Here is a 17,510-nt window from a genome sequence, read left to right on the forward strand (position 1 = left end):
GCATACTTTCTAATAGGCTTTTTCTCAGATAACCCTGTTTCCTGTGATTGTGTGATATTCATTTATGTAGATATGGAATAATTGGTATCGACTCAACCATAATTCACTCAGTTGATCTCCTGGTAGTGGACATTTAGAATCTTTCCAGCCTTTCCCTTTATTAAAGGACAGACAAAGCTATGTGTGTACTCGCAAGGTTTCTCAAGTGGAATCGCGAGTCAAGTCTTAGGCCTCATTCTCAAGCTTTGGGCAGCTCCTGCCAAATTTCTTCTGGGCCTGTTGAATTCCCCACAGTAAGCAGCCTCTTCATGGTGAATCCCTTTGTCACTTTTTGCCTTCTTTATCTTCGGGAGACGAGAAGGGAAGAATCTCCAAAATTCCCACTTTACTGAGAATTCTCCTGAAATGAATGGAGGTTCTGGGTACAAGGTCAAGAAACTCTGCTGTAGGCAAACAGCTATTAATTTTGTCCAAGTTTGGCTTATAACACTTCTCTTTGTTCCTCTGCAAAAGAACAGATCGCCTGTTTACCGAGTTTTGGCAAAAATATTAGGTAATAAAATACCAGCTGCCATCGGGGCAAGGATAAGGATGCAGAAGAAAGGGAACATGTTCGTGTTCTCGATTATACATAAGTGGGAATCAGTGATTTAAATCGATGTCTTTCACAGTGGCACACATTATCACTACCCAGATGCTAATTGGGACTTTGTTTTAGCTCCTAGACCTGGGGCCAACTGCCTGGGTTCAAGTTCCCATTCTGCCATTTACTAGGTTGCATTCAGCAATTTATTTAACCTCCCTATTGTGCAGTTTCCTCATTAATAAAGTGAAGACTGTACTAGAACCCACTTCTATAGTAGTATTAAGGAGTAAATGGGTTGATAAAGCAATGCCAGGCTGGACCATTCTTGGCACAAAGGGGGAGTCATTGATTCCAAGCTGTGATTGCTGCTCCCTGTGGGCGATTGGTAAGCCCTGAGTGAAATCTTTAGGCCTCAGAGTTGACTTCTCTAGCTGAAGTTGCTTGTCCTCTAAAATGGTAGGTTAGATTAGGTGTGGGCATAAGTGGATCTCTAGTTTGTGATGAAATGAAGAAGGAACCTGGAGGGGGTGCTGTTTGCTAACCTCACTGAGGACCAGCTGGGCTTCAGTGAGGACTGGAGAAGAAAACTGATTGTTTTTGCCCCCAAGACTTTGTTCTTGGGAGGGTGGAGAGCAAAGTGTAGAGGGGACCCAGTGGACCGTGGTGGGTGTGGTGCCGGAACACAGGCCTGAGGGCATGTGAACCTGCACCTCTCAATCATATACAGTGTTGTAGACCAATGTTAGCACATCAAAATTTTAAAAAATTAAAATAGAATAAAAGCTGTCTTTTAAATATTAAAAAAGTAATAAAACGAGGGTGGGGCGGTGGTTTTGTTCATTCCCACTTGGTGTCTACATAAAGTCATGTCTGGTTTGGGGTTTGCTGCTGGCTCGCTGGGCGTCACTCGGGATGGCGGTGCGCTCTTGTTCACTGCGTGGCCATGCGGCAGACAGTCATCGCCTCCTGTAATGCACACAGCCCCGCACTGGGCTCAGGAGATGTGAACAAAACAGATGAAGTCACTCTTGTGATGCTGACCTTCTAGTGGGGGCACCAGACCATCAACAAGTAACTAAATGTAATGAAAGCAGGGAAATCTGAGGGAGAAAAAGAAAGCAAGCAGGCGGAGTGTGACTGCAAGGGGCTGGATGAGGCCCCTCTGAGGAAGCGACATTTGGGCAGAGACCTGAATGAGTGAAGGAGCAGCTGTATAGACATATGAGCAGAGAAGGTTCTAGAACTAGGGGCCAGCAAGAAGAAGGAAGGAGGACTGCAGTAGATGGGATAGCCAAGGGCTCTGTAATCCAAAACAAAAGCTTGATTTGGGTTTTTCTGAGATGGGAGGCCCTGGGCGTATTCTGAGCAAGGAATAATATGATCTGACTTGCTTTATTAAAAGTCTTATCCTCGTGCCTTGTTGAGGAAAGGCTGTAGCAAAGCAGGGTGGTTACATTCAAGGTGGTGACAAATGATCGCATTTGGGATCTATTTTGAAAACAGGCTCAGCAGGATTTAGGAGCAGATTGAATGTGGGATGTGAGAAAAAAACAGTCAAGTGTGACTCCCAGGGTTTTACCCAACTGGTTGGATCAGTGAAGTCACCACTTACTGAGATGGCAGAGACTTTAAGGAAGGAGCAGATTTAGGGGAGAAATCAAGTATTTGTTTTTAGGCATAAATTTGAGATGCCAGTCACATTGAAAATGCAAACCTGGGATTCAAGGAGGGCATGGGACTAAAGATACAGGAGAGAAACCTCAAACATTAATGGAGTTTGTTTTTTTTTTTTTAAATAAATGACATTGGTTGATTGATTTGCTGATTACAAAGTAGCTCATGTGACTTTGTTCCAAATTCTGAAAAATTATATAATCCCACCGAGCCTGACAACTGCAGTTAACATCAGGATATATTTCCTCCCCCATCTCCCTTTCTTTCTTTGGATGAATGGGAGTTTTTATGTGTTTGAAATACTTCATCCTCAAAAAAAAACAGAAAACAGCATGCCATCCTGAAAAACCTATCTAAAATTAAGTACCTACTTATGGACCTACCTGGGGGTGCAAGGGGTTAAGTCTCAGCATTATCGAGATATCACCAGCCATTGCCAAGAGTTCGATCCCTGGGGAAGTGACCCACATGGCCCAGCAGACCTCTCCTGTCTGCCCACTGCTCCCCTCCGGTGTATTTGAATAGATCCACCTGTTCTGCTCCCCACTTTGTCTCTGGTGAATCCCCCACACCTCTGGCCTACACCCCAGTTCTTGTATGCATAAATAAATAAAAATAAATCTTTGCAAATAAATATCTACTTATATACTAGAGGCACTTGCTTTATTACATTTTACTAATTTTGAGTATTATAATGGAATTTTTTTCATTCACTGGCTGAAAAGCAATATTTTATTTTATATTTCTTCCTCTATTTTTGCAAAGTATCTGTCATGTTCACTGCTTATCTTTATTACTCTTTATATATGACAACTGTCTGTACTTTCCAACTTTTGTGATACTTTAATTCTATTTATGTTTCATTTTGCTTTAACATGGTAAAGTTTTAAGATTTTACGTAGTGAATTATCAGTGTTTCCTTTGTTTTCTTCCATGTACAGAAACCCTTTGTCTCAAGATCCAGTCAGTAATTACCAATATTTTTGTATGTAGAACTGTTTAATATATGTGGACTTTATTTGAATATATTGCTTGAATTGAGAAATGTATTTTTCAGGTTGTGGTAGCAGTATTATCTTTTAATAATCCATGAGTGCCCCCTTTGACTTTAAATGCTATCTTTGTGGGTTTTTTTATATATAGTGGTGTTTGCTTTTGCCTTTTTTTTCTACTGTGAATGGGATTTGTTTTATTTTTATTTTTCCAGGTAGATATTGCTGATACATAATCTGTGGATTATTTGTCATTTTTATGTTTTCTTACGATGTCCAATAGTTCCTCAGGTGATTCTCTTGAATTTTCTGTATAGAAAATCTTAAATGCTAAGGTGATAATTTTGTTTTTTCTTTCTAAAGATGTTTGTCTCTAATTGCATTGTTCTAAACTTCTAGCATGATGTTAAGTAACGATACTGCTAGCAGATGCCCTTGTCTTGTTCATTATTTCATGATGACCATCATTTTTTTTTCTAGATGTCTCTACCTTAGTTGGAAGATGTCCCAATCTTGTCCACCTAGACTTAAGGTATTTTTTTAATTGATTTCAAAAATAAAAATTGGAAAGTATAATAGCTCATTGAATGAAGAAAGAATCTTCATATGTTGAATTAAAGGAACTAAGTAGTAGACTATTTCTATAGTTTTTTCCCTCTAGGGTGGATGGGTAGGTTTTGAATCTCTTCTTCTGCTCTGTTACAGTGATAGTGCTATGTTAACAAATGATTGCTTTGAGGAATTTTACCAGCTCAGCTACCTCCAACACCTGTCTCTCAGTCGGTGCTATGATATAATACCTGAGACTTTACTGTAAGTATTTTTGTTTTCTAAAAGTAGCTGAAGGCAGGGTCCAGAAGAGATGTCATGTAGTATTAAAATTATTAATAGTAGATTAAGAGTGAATATTAGTGTAAGAAAAACTGATTAGTAAAGACCAGCAAAATAGGAAATCCAAGGCAGAATTTTTTGCTTGATGTGTCTGGTAAAGTTGACTGTTATGTTCGCTAAAGATTTATTATTTAGTTGCGAATGGGTTTATGTCTTAGAACACCATATCTGTCAAGGACTTGACAAAGGTAGTAGCATATATAGCCTTTATCTCCACCCAGGGAGCTCAGAATATAATTAGGGAGACAGACCCATAGTGTATTTTTTACCCCAAATTTTTCTAATCAATTCCAGTTGATTCCAAAAGCCATCATCTTAGCATGGAGGGGAAGTTCTGATGTATTCTAGTGATGTCTGTCCTGGACAGCCAAGGGAGGAGATTAATAGGGACTTATAAGTGCTGAGTATCACAACAGTCTGATACTCTCTTTGAATAGTGGGGAGGTTGAGGTCCAAAATGTAAAGTAACTTACCCAAAACTATATATAGTGAGTTAATGACTGAGCTGAGTCTACATCCTAAGTCACCTGGACAGATATAAAATAGTCTGTATCTAATTTAGGTTTATTTTTTAGCTGATGAGCAGCTGCACAAAATAACAGAATTCAAAGAAACAAGGAATCTGGTCCACCTTTGTTATTAGGACCATGCTGTACCCAAGTCATCTAGTATCATCTTTTTACAAAATCTACCTTTCAAAGGGCTAGAAAATTCTTCATGTTAAGTATAAATGTTTATAGTAATTTTTGAAAACCCCCAAAAGTCAGTATCTCAGATATATAGTCACATGCCCTTCTTTCTTATTCCAACCAATATCGCCCAAATGAGACCATGTAGCTCACTATCCCAGCGATGGTAACTTCCCTCTGGTTCCCAGCAAAGAAGGTGAATTTGAAGGAAGAATTGATGTAGTCCTCAAATTATTGGCTTGGCTCTTAGAAGTTAGTCTCAAAATGAATGAATAAATCAGATGCTTCAGCTACACAGGGATAATTAGTAGAATTAGAAATCCAGCAATTATATTTTTAATTAATCACTTTCTGAATTAATCTTGGAGCTCAGAGCTTCTCGTTTGGAGAAGCACTGACTAAAAGGGATGCCAAAATTTACTTTCCAGGCTCTCATATGTTAAATTTACATTCACTGATGTGGAACTCTTACTAAAATTTCCAGCCCTTCTATTTTCTAGCTTCCAGAAATCCAAGGGGCCTGTACCCCACCTACCCAAAAAGGTCTCTCTGCCATTTGCTCTTGCCTGTCCTTGCCATAGTGCTGCTTTGGCTGTATAGACCCTGGGGAATACAGTGATTGTTCTATTTTGGTTGATTGTCTCAAGAGAATCTGCCCGTGTGTCATATTTTTGTTCTTTTTTGCCAGAGAGAAAGAAGCTAAGCAAGTAATCTCCAAATGTTTTTTTTGAGCAGAGACTAGGGAAAGCCTGTGAGCCTTCACATTTTGATATTTTTATCCATGAAGATAAAAGTATCATAATCCCTGCAGGGGTGTGACTTGTTCATGGGCGTAGCTAAATCACAGCCCTATCTGTGAATCCTCCCTGCATTATTATGACTTGTCAAAACCTCATCTCGAAGTAAGAGAAACGGGCATTAAGAGTTTAGTTACAAATCAGGGGCCTCCCTGGTGGCTCAAGGAGTTAAGCACTGCACTATGAAGCAATCTGCAGCCTCTGCAGAATGAGTTCAATCCCTGGCCAGCCAGGAAGCACCCACATGACGAGGCAGACCTCTCCTGTCTCACCTGCTGCTCCCCTCAGCAGTGTATTTCAGTCAGTCTGCCTGTTCTGTTCCCCAGTCTATTTCTGGTGAATCCTCTCACCCCCCTCCCCATCTCTGGCCTGTACCCCAGCTCTTATATGCATAAATAAATAAATCTTTAAAAAAAAGAGTTTAGTTACAAATCAGATCACCCAGAATAGAGTGAAAAACAGAGAAGATAGATGCGGTCTTTGCACTTTAAGGTAAAAAAAACATTATGTTGTGTTGGACATAATGTAATTATGCATTTATCTTTTCTCAAGGTAAAATGACTTACCCTCTTATTTCAGTCATTCTGGTAACTGATATATTTGACATTCATGGTTAAAATTCTAGAATCCTCAACAATAATTTCTTTTTTTTTTTTAAAGATTTATTGATTTATGCATAGAAGAGCTGGGGTACAGGCCAGAGGTGTGGGTGGTGAGAGGATTCACCAGAAACAGTGGGGAACAGAACAGGCAGATTGACCGAAATACACTGTGGAGGGGCACAGCAGGCGAGTCAGGGGAGGTCTGCTGCTCCATGTGGGCTGCTTCCCAGTCGGGGATAGAACTCATGTTGCAGGGCTGCAGACAGCCTCATAGGTTGCGCCTCAACCCCCTATACCACCAGGGAGGCCCTCAACAGTAATTTCCAGAGAGCTATATAAGAAATTTTTCTTTCTTATCTCAGAAGCGGAAAAGAAAATTTGAGAAGCTTCTGTAGTATTAATGCTTTACTTAAGAAAGTAGGTTTCTCTTGCTAAGCATATATCCTCATTATATTTACTCCCTTACTCCTTGATTGGTCTCATTTCCTACATTTAAACTGACTTCTAATTACTCTGTATTTCTCATTCAAGTAAGAAACCTAAACTGGAGATAGTAGTAACCCAATCTAAGATTAAGAGAGACTAAATAAAGACTCCTTTGGTAGATTTTATAGTAGAGGAATCTGAGACTTTATAAGGAAGACGGGGTTATGTAGATGAGGGAAATCATGAACCTGTGAAAGGGTTTAGAGATATCTTTTGTTGACTAAACAGATCTTTAAAGCATTATTTTCTTTAAAAAAAAATAAATAAATAAAGCATTATTTTCTTTTTATACTTAAATTTGAAATAATGGCTCTTAAATGATTCATTTCTATTTACTGTCTTACTTTGCTTTTCCAGTTCTCTTAGAGTTTGAAAGAGATTTATTTTTCAAGATGAGATCAAAACATTTTTTTTTGGTTGTTGTTACAAAAGTAAAATAATACAAGGAGGTAATGTAGTAAACATTTTTTTTTTATGCTTTTAGTTATTAAACAATGATTTTATTGCTTGAATACACAAATTTATGCAACAAGGGCAGAGGCTGTGGATGACTCGTATTTCCAATTGGGAGGGAGGACCCATTTGGTCTTGTAATAGCGAGCCAACCGGTGAATACGACTCTCAATCAGAATGAGACGGAATTTAGCATCCTTATCCTTCCTGTTCCTCTCAAGATGCTTCCGAACAGCAACAGCTTTCTTAAATGATACAGATCCTCAGGAAGATCAGGAGCAAGTCCCTTGGACTTGCCTGTCACAAAACGCACTTGTGCAACGCCATGTGAGTCTCTCAGGATCACACCGATCTGTGAGGGAGTCAGGCCCTTCTTGGCCAGCTTGTAGATCTGCTCCTTCACGTCGTCAGAAGTCAATTTCAGCCAGGTGGGGACGCTGCGGCGATAGGGCAGAGCCGACTGGGACAGGCCCTTCCCGGGAGCATGCATGCGACCCATGATGGCGGCGGGCAGGTGGCGAAAGAGTGTAGTAAACATTTTTTAAAGTAATCATCTTTTAAAGTATTCTGTCTGGATTCACTGTCCTAGAACATAAGGTTAAGTTCCTTCAAAACTTCTCAATGTTATGTGGTTAGCATCTTATAGATTTGCTCTGCTCTGTTATAGGGGATACACCTACTAAAAGACTGTTTTTTTTGTTTGTTTGTTTTTTGGTTTATTTGATCTCCTTAAAACTTTAAAGACTTTCTTGTTTTTTGACTTGGGAATGGTCCTTCATTCATAATCCCATTTTGTGCAGCTCACTCCCTTTTGCCTGGGGAATGTATTCCAAGTACATGATGCACCTTCCTTTCTCACCAGAGCTCTTTCCATATTGTTGCAAGGACATTTGGTCTCTTGCTATACCTCCGTTTTTTAATCCTACCTACAGTTTTTTCTTATAATACCTTTGACTGCAGAGTCCCTTACAATTTAGCTAATTTATATATCCCAGAACTAAAATCACCATGATTATTATCAGGTTTTTGTGTACTCTTAATTTTTACATAAGGGGGATTTAAGGTTGAGGCAGGATTTCCTCTTAAGTGGAAACGTAAACACCTATGTATTATGACCTTTCTTTGTTTTCCTGTTTCTATATTCCAGAAATTAGGTAACTGAAAGATCAATGGCAATTTGTTCTTCCTGATATTCTTGCAGGCTCTTGTGACTTCCAAAGCCTATCGGTTCCTTTTGAGTGCAAGTGTGTTTATTCTGTTTGGACAAAATTTTCTAAATTACCCTTCATCTTGTATTCAGCTGACATATATACTAAACATCTATGGTGTTTCAGACACTAATTGAATGCCAAATAAATAATTTAGTGGGGGAATGGGGAGGCAGACAGCAGGTTAGGCATGGGTGGTCTTAAGGCCAGCTGAAAACAGTTTGAGTTCTGTAAACACCAAGGGAACACAAAAGGTATGGAGCAGGAGAGAAACACAAGCTGAGGTAGGCTTGAGGAAAATGCATTGGCTATTGGTATATAGAATAGTTGTGATAAGGGAAGTTTGTTTTTCAAGGAATTACTGGCAGTATAAAAATACAAAGAATGTTTCTAGTTCTAGGTCACCGATGTGTTCATTGATCTGCAGTGGAATTTTGTTGAAATTCCGAAGTAAATATTCCCTTTCCTGAGACTTTGTACTGTATGTCCCAACCTGGAGCAAATACAGATCAAAGAGATGAAATTCTAAACACACAGAGCTGGGTTAAGAAGAAAGAATCACTACCAAGAAGTGCTTACTTTGGGGAAGTGGTCCTTTTTTTTTCCTGTGTACCAGAATTTCCTGTTGACAGAGATGTATTTCATCTACTGTGAGATTCCAAAGGCGATGAGAAAATGAGGCTTATCTGTGACAGAAGAAAAATGATACTGTTCAGAGAGGTTAGATGACTACTGCTTCACATAAAGGTGTGGTTGGGCATCCTTTTCTTCATCTACATAACCCAGCCTAAAACACACTGGTTGAATTCACTGCTAGGTTTTACCACTTACTATTAAAGAGTATTAAGTTGTCAACCCTCTGACATCTCCTTTTAAGAGGGGGAACCTAGTTCAAATAAAGAATAAATCCATATCCTTTAAAGACATGTAATTTGTGGTGATTCCAGGTAATGGCACAGTAAAACGTTTACTATCCCTACTTTGCTTACTTCTCACAACACAGTAAAAATTAAAAATGGAGAAAGTATAAATTAAAAATGGAGAAAGGAAGCAAATATTGTTGGATTCTAGTGATAAATGGACCTTGGAGTTTTTATGCAACAACAATGCTCACTGCTGCTGTGTTTCCTTGGGACTCATTGTCCAAGCTGTGGCCTCTGCCTTCTGGTTTGAGTCCCCCTAGTGTGTTTCAATGTTGATTACAAATTATGCTGTCACTTTGCATTTTATAAAACTATGATACAAATTGTAACAATTGGGTTGTGTAACTCTAATAGAAAAGTTTCCATAGATACCATGACTCTTAAGTTTCTCTCTCTCTTTCCAGTGAACTTGGAGAAATTCCCACACTAAAAACACTGCAAGTTTTTGGAATCGTGCCAGAGAATACCCTTCAGTTGTTAAAGGAAGCCCTTCCTCATCTACAGATTAATTGTTCCCATTTCACCACCATTGCCAGGCCGACCATTAGTAACATAAAGAACCAGGAGATATGGGGCATCAAATGCCGACTGACACTTCAAAAGCCAAGTTGTGTATGAAGTATTTATTGTCGGATGGTGTCTCCTTTGGAACAGGGAAGTAGGCAGGAAGCCCAAATGCACGCGTGCTCAGCTATTTTTATTCTTGGTTTTCCCTTTGCCTTCCTTCTGCAAGTGTATTAGAGAAATCATTTGAGAGAAAACTGTGAAGAGTTGCCGTGAGCTGTCACTGCTATACCTTTAGAGCCTAATCTGTAGGCCTTTTAATATTTTAGAAGAAACCTCTCATTTCAAGGCTCCTTAAACAGTAAAATCTGACCCACCTCTTCCAAGTATCCTTCTTATTATATCTATTTAAAATCAGGCTTATAAATCATCAGAAATCATCTACAGACTATATGGTAACTTCTCTTTTTCAGTATTGCTTTTATGACATATATTGGAAGAATAATAAGCTATTTGTGTTGAGGCAAACAAAAAGAATCATAGGACTGTAGCATTTGAAGCAGTCTCTTCTGGGGCTAGGAAAAGAAAAACATACCATTTCAACTTTGCCTAGAGATTTGAAATAAGATTCTTGGAAACAAATAGCCCTGCCTGGGTAATTCACCTTAAAACCTAATTACAAAGCAGCCAGAGGTATAGAATTGGTGGAGAATTTGAAGGCTCAAAAGGCAGTTTTGTATGACAGGTTGATGTGAAGTATCCTCTAATGCACATGAACATCCTTCAGTGTACTATGTTGCTGGAATTCTGTGGTAGCTGAGGAAATATAAGCATGGTCTTCTAACTTCATGATCAAATTATGTTAACATGGACTCTTTTAACTTTTAAAATGACTTGCTTTGTTTTAGAAAGGTGGCAGTAACCAGGCAGTCTCTATTGTTAAATGTTGGATGGAATGTTGAACTGAAGTTGCCTTTTTCCTTTACCACTGAGTTCTTGAAGCTATTTTTATATTACTCTGAAATCAGGTATTTTAAATTACCTTTTTTTAATGTCTTCTGTAATAATTTGTTTGAAACTCATTTTGTAAGGTTACTGGATCTGAAGTTCCCTAAGAAGAAATGCATGTTCCTTTCAATCAGAATGATGCTCAGTAAACATGTGTTGCACCTACATAAAAGTTCAAACTCAGGTGTTAACCTTTGAATAGAAATATTTTTTTAATGGTACAGAGAAGCAAAAGGATTAAGTTCTATTTTAAAAAAATAAAACCACAAAACACTAGCTTCATATTTAAATTGATGAGGTCCCCCTATGTTCAAAGTGGGGGAAAAAAAGCCAAATCCATCACTTCTATTAACATTCATTTTTTTAAAATCAGACCATCAAATGTTAGAAATGATGGTGCGAAGTGCCCTTACCTGCTGAGACCTAAGGAAAATACTGTAGTGTTATACAGGAAATGATAATGTTTCAATTTCATAGTAGTTAAAAGTGCTAAATACTACTTGAAATTATTGTTTACAGATTAGTGACAAGGGCTGGCGATAGAATCGGTTGGACTCTGACTTCTGGATACCCTCAAATATGACATACTTCCGAATTCAAGTACAGCCATAAGCTATTTTGCTAACATGTCAGAGTAATCTGTATTTTTGTATGTGATTTCTTTTATAGACTTTTTATAGACTTGTTTTAAAATAAAATACATTTTTATAAAAATGAGCGTGCTACTAATTTACGTTCCTTTTTTTCTCTTCTTCTTAAGTACTAGGGTTGAAATTAGAAAGCATTCGGCGTGGTATGCCATTTGTCTCGGCCCTCTAAATAAGACCCTTCAAAACAAGCCCTAAAATGCTCCTTTTTGCCCTATCTATTTCATGTTTGTTGTCAAATTTAAATGATTGTTTATAATACTTTTTGACAGGGTGCTAAAATACAGGCTTATTATCTTTAAAGTGCTTCCAAAACTAGCATATTTATAAAACATTTGAAATTCAAGTGATTAGTGTGTGACAGTCAAGTACTATCAGGAAAAGTCAGGTAGTAGCATTTTTTAAATACAGACTTGATCAGCTTATCCTGTGTATTTTACTCATTAGGAAATTATTTGAATATTTCACCCTATATTTCATCCTACCCAGAGGTGTTCAGAAATTCAGTTCTTTTTGAACCCCTCCATTCAAATGGTAGAATGATTCTTCTTAAATATTACCCAGGTTTTTTGCTCCTTTTTTAAAATAATTGCTCATATGCTTCCTTTTTCCCTTAAAATTTTGAAAAATGTTAGATATATGCAAAATGTAGTGATTATGGTAAATCTCATCTATCTACCCTCCCCCACAGTGTCACAGACTATTTGGAAGCCAAACCTAGACCTATGATTTCCTAAATATTTCAGTATCTCTCTCTAAAAGATAAGTCTCCTGAATTAATTTTGAAACATTGAACATCAAAATGGTGTTGAAACTTCCTCAGTTGTCTCAAGTGTTAACATGGTTTTTTTTTTTGGTTTTTGCTTAAAATGGGTTTGTTTTGATCAGGCTCTAAACATGGTCTGTTGTTTGTACCTGAGTGACATTCTCACATCTTAGTTTTGTCTGCAGTTTATAAATTGAAAAAATTGTTATTTGCCCCATGTGTCACATTCTGGGTTTTGCTAATGAGATCCTTATTCTGGCCTTTATTTCTCTAAACTGGTAAATCAAATAGCAAAAAGCTTAGGTCAGAGGTGGTTCCACCCCACACTGGCCCAGCCCCAGACATCTGAAGACATTTTTGGTTGTCATAAGTGGAGCAGTGCTATTGGCATCTAACAGGCAGAGGCTAAGGACCCTGCTAACTACCTTTTTAATAGGTAGGGCAGTGCCCCACAATAAAATTATCTGTTCTAAAATTTCAGTAATGTTGGTGCTGCAAAACCCTAATCTGGGGCTTCCTTTCCTTAGCAAGGAGATATTTGATAGGTAGTGAGTTATGTTCTATCAAGAAGCATGTAACACCTGGTTGTCATTTTTATGATGTAACTGTGGCCCGATTCTTCCCTCTTTTATACCCTAGTCACATGTTCCAGATATGAGGGCACTCTAACCAAGTACAGAATTTTTAGTTCTGGATAAAGTAATCTTTTTCCCTTCTACCCTGGTGAACTCAATTTCAACCCAGTATTTACTGAAGACCTACAATGAGGATACCGTGAACAGTAGCATAGGGGAGTAAAGAGACTTGGAAGCACTAAGTAGTCCAGGGGATAGGTAAGCTAGAAAGAAACGCTTTCCACTGGATACCCTAATCCTGGAACAAACAAAAAGACAATATCCTTTCATTACCACGCCTTTCCCCCTCCTTGCCTACCCAAATAATACCAAGAAGTCAGCAAATTCTCTATATCAAGAAACTATCATACAAATTGAAGCTCTAAAGCCTGTATTAACTTCATTTTACAGATTTGCTTTGCTTTAATATTTGAGTTATTTTTGATGAATTTAAATATTAAAATACTTTGGTACTTCTCAAACCAAATTCCAAAATATTTAACTTGTAATTTATAGCATTAAAATCACTGAGGTCTTAAAATAGCTGGGACTATGGTAATTTTAGAAAAGACTATAAAGCCAACTTATTCCCACACCCACTTACATTTAGTAGGCACATCAGACTGTATTATATCTCAACAGTGACCTTGCATTTATATCTTTTAAATAAACACTTGCTGAACACATGGTCATTTATACTGACTTGTAAAGTGCCTTTTTCACTCAAAACTAGTAGATTATAATGTTATTAAATTTACAATGGCATTGCTGCAAGAGCCAGGAAGTATACAGAGGAGTATTGCTTAGGCAATATTTTAATCTGCAACTACATGTAAAGTGAATAATCCACTACAATGCATCTAACAAGCATATCTGAAAAGTTAATAGAGTCATTTTGTGAAGAATCATTTCACAAAAGCCTTTAAAGGGAAGACCTGAGGGCCTTCCCGGCGCAGCAGTTGGGCGCTGGGTTGCGAAGCTGCCCGCGGCCTCTGCAGCGCTGGTTCAATCCCTGGCTGCTCCCCGGCCACCGGAGGAGGGTCCCACATGGCGCGCAGACCTCTCCTGCCGCCCGCTGCTCCCCTCAGCAGTGTACTTCGGTCCTTCTGCCTGCTCTGCTCCCTGCTCTGGCTCTGGTGAATTCTCTCACCCTCCCGCGCTTCTGACTGTACCCAGTGCTTGTATAAACAAACCATCAAACAAACAAATAAAACATGTCTCTATAAAAAAAATAAAATTAAAAAATTAAAAAAAAAAAAAAGGGAAGACCTGAGGCAGGGGGAAATAACTATATAACAAAGCTTAATTATGAAAAATATTTTAATTATCTTGTGAAAGCCAAGAAAAACTAAAGTGTGCTGATATTCAATCAAAGAAAACAAGTATGGGAGATAAAATAGTTGCAGTTGAGGGAACATTTTGTTAAAAACCTGGTTATTGAATCCTGTCCTTATTTCAGCTATCCATACATCAAATCCCCTCTCACAAGCTCCTTAAGAAATGTTAAGTTTCAATATCATGAAACCATTATTAATAGGCAAGTTCTTCTCAGCTATGCCAGTTTTAAGTATTCACTGTGAAAGTACAAGTCCAAATCATATTCCCCACTCCCAAGAAACTTACATTCTGGTATAGAAAGCTGTGTATTATTCAGAGGTCTCCTCGAACAGTCTTTTCAGCATCCCAAGTTAAAGTCAAGAATAAGCTGCATTTGAAATAAACAATTAGAAATTGTTACTTGAAATAAACGATTCCTCTTATAGCTCACAGTACCTTTATTCTAATGCCCCCATATATATTTTTCATAATGTCATTTGCATGTCATGTTGTCCCTGGGGTCTTTTTTATACAGTTGTCCTGGTGGCTTCTATCCTAGTCTAATGATGCAGATATTATGGCATACTGGCACAATGCAATGAATATTTCAGTGATTTACATTTAAAATTTAGATTATTTTCACAGCAGAGCAATAGACAATATGTTCTTAAATTTATATTTGAGTCTTTTCAACTCAAGTGACTATCTTTCCATGAATTTGTTAGCTGGCTCTTACAAATTTTACTCATTATTTTGGTATTTAAAAGAGATGGAAATCTTCATACTTGGAGGCTATACATTTATTTTTTAATTATTTTTATATATATTTTACATCATTGTTCATTTCTAAACAATGTTTGCTTCCCTCCCTCCCCAGTTGTAGTCCCCATAGAATATCCTTCATCAATGCACCCGTGCTCCATCACAGTCCCCTGTGCTCCTGCCTCCCTCCCTCCCTGTGATCCCGCTCCCTCCTCCTCCCCTACAGGACGTCTCTGGTTTATAATTGTGTTTGTTTTTGTTTCATTGTATTGTGTTTTGTATTGTTATTTTTTTCCCCTAATGTCTTATTTGGTTCCCCTATATTCTTCCCTATGAGTGAAACCATCCAATATTTTTCTTTTTCTGAAGGCTACACATTCAGTAAAATATGTAACGTGATTTGATTTACTGGGATCATAATATAAATGCAAATGGAACATAAAAAGTAGTAAGTCAAAACTATCTGAAGAGTCTACATATATCAGGTGAGCCCTTGATCCTGATTATATAACATCATGATTTTGTTCCAAATATTAGCAATTAGTAAAGTCAACAGGTCAGAGAGTAATACTTAGCAGTGGGGAACAGAGAACAAGACTTTTGAAGCATTTTGGTAAAATCTGACCCCATAAGAGTTAAGGCAGTAAATGAAGTAAAAAAGACAACATAACAGTGTTTTCATTTTATTCACATTTAGTTGCCATTAAAAGGGTAACTCATTCATAAAAGCATTTTCACTATTCTAACATCTTTTGCTTCTCATCATTCCTTACATATGAATCCCCACCACATAGCAGAAATGTTAGAAATTATCACACATGGAACACATTAGGCATTTTCAAAACCTTTAAAAATATGGCTTATGAACAATTTTACACAGTAGGTTACCTATTAATATGTTACACAATAGATCTATGGTGCCATTTTGGACAATTAGATTTCCTTGATATTAAAGATAGAGTAGGCATTTTTGTCAAGAAGGTATTTTAAACCTATTAGGGAAGTTTCTATAGTGTGGAATTCCACTTTATAAAAATGGTATCTAAGTAGATCATTTGTAAATCAAACCAGAAACTAGATCCAGCTCTGGGAAAATACTAGTCTTTATTTAATGCATCATTTAAACTCTTTGCTATGCATGTCTATGCAAATACTCAACTAAAAAAAAAAAAATTCTGGATATACATCAAAACCTAGATACCTTTATATAGAAACATTCACATAAATTGGACAAGAACATGTAAAATGTTGGCAAAACTAAGAGAACTCAATTTCATTATGCATACTTTCACAGAATTTACTTCTAATCTCAAGTTCTATCAGGATAGTCTGTTTCATTCATCAACATATATCCAGCACCAGACACAGTATATGGCACAGAATGGGTATTCAATGAAAATGATTAAACAAAAAATTCTTTGAGTGAAAAACAGGCTCAACTTTGAATAAATGACATGAGAATACCATCTGTCTCATGAGGCAGCAAAAGGTTCTAGGATTACATATAAGTAGAGCAGGAATTAGGTAAGAATAATTTCCTCCAAAAATAAACTCTCATAATGGGGGAAAAAGAAAAACCATTACATTTTATCCTCCAAAGCTAATGTGTGAAACCTGAATTAAGAGCTAGGTGAAAACTAGTAAGGCAGTTCCAAAACTAATGTGTTTTGCATATTAAAGAATATTTTCTTTCTGACAAAACTCCTAACATTAGATGAAAATATTTTTTAAAGGTTTTACCAAACTCATAATAGAATATGTCTAATCAGTTCATCCTTTTAGTCTTTTAATCCACAGTAGAGAGTTTAAAATGTGGAAGAAATCTATCTGACACAATCATTTTTTTAAAATCATCTATGACCTAAAACAACTATTGAATAATTAACATATTTATAAAAGCATCATGATTTGTCCAGTTATATTTTACCCAGCATTGTCAAAATTAACCTGAAAGTCAATTAAATGAAAAATCTACAAATAATTTCATAAAAATGTCTGCTTTAACTTTAAATCAATAAAGACTCATAATATCATTGTGTTCTGTAATTAGAAAATCCTTGGCACATATAAAATATATTTACCTACTGCAATAAAGTCAATGTCAGGATTTATCAAAGTTCCCCATCATCATCAAAATTCGTTAAAAATCTTGATTCTTAAGTACTATAAAAAATATGCATCAATCAAATGATATGTGTCTGATCTAATTCCACAAAGTAAGAAGGCAGGGAAGGAAAAAAAAAAAAAAAACTTGTACAGTTAAACGTCAATTCCTAAACATTTAATCCTTTATTTGAGCCTACCTCTAAATTTAAAGATATCAGTACTCTTGCATACCAATTGTAAACAATACAAAAATTTCACTGGTATCAATGCTAATCAGTTTAGTCCATCCATTTTCTTACATAGTGAACATATTCTTCATTAGGATCCAACAGAAGAATAATGACAATCTTGCTTTTTTGGTCACTTTTGAGTCCAGGGCTAACCAGTCTCAACTATAACCAAAAATAAGTAGCTTTATGACTTGTAGTTTGTTTCCACAGTGGAAGTTACTATTCAGTAATAAACTTATCATCTGAGGAAATCCT

The 17,510-nt window shown here is 37.0% G+C and overlaps 1 protein-coding gene and 1 pseudogene across 2 annotated transcripts in view; one reads left to right on the plus strand and one right to left on the minus strand.

The window, feature by feature from the left end:
- SKP2 (S-phase kinase associated protein 2) overlaps positions 1-11,396 on the plus strand; it is a gene marked incomplete at its 3' end in the record, with an annotated part of 29,286 nt that extends 17,890 nt beyond the window's left edge. The window contains exons 7-9 of the mRNA XM_084232865.1: positions 3,733-3,784; positions 3,958-4,065; positions 11,333-11,396. Of these exons, the coding sequence (XP_084088991.1) occupies positions 3,733-3,784; positions 3,958-4,065; positions 11,333-11,396 (224 nt within the window). The remainder of the gene's footprint in view (positions 1-3,732; positions 3,785-3,957; positions 4,066-11,332) is intronic.
- Positions 7,197-8,401, minus strand: LOC311171373 (small ribosomal subunit protein uS15-like; annotated as a pseudogene). Its single transcript has one exon. The product of its transcript is annotated as a small ribosomal subunit protein uS15-like (transcript).
- Positions 11,397-17,510: the final 6,114 nt, after the last annotated feature.

The sequence above is a fragment of the Talpa europaea genome, assembly GCF_964194135.1.
Source record: "Talpa europaea genome assembly, chromosome: 5".
NCBI lineage: Eukaryota > Metazoa > Chordata > Mammalia > Eulipotyphla > Talpidae > Talpa > Talpa europaea.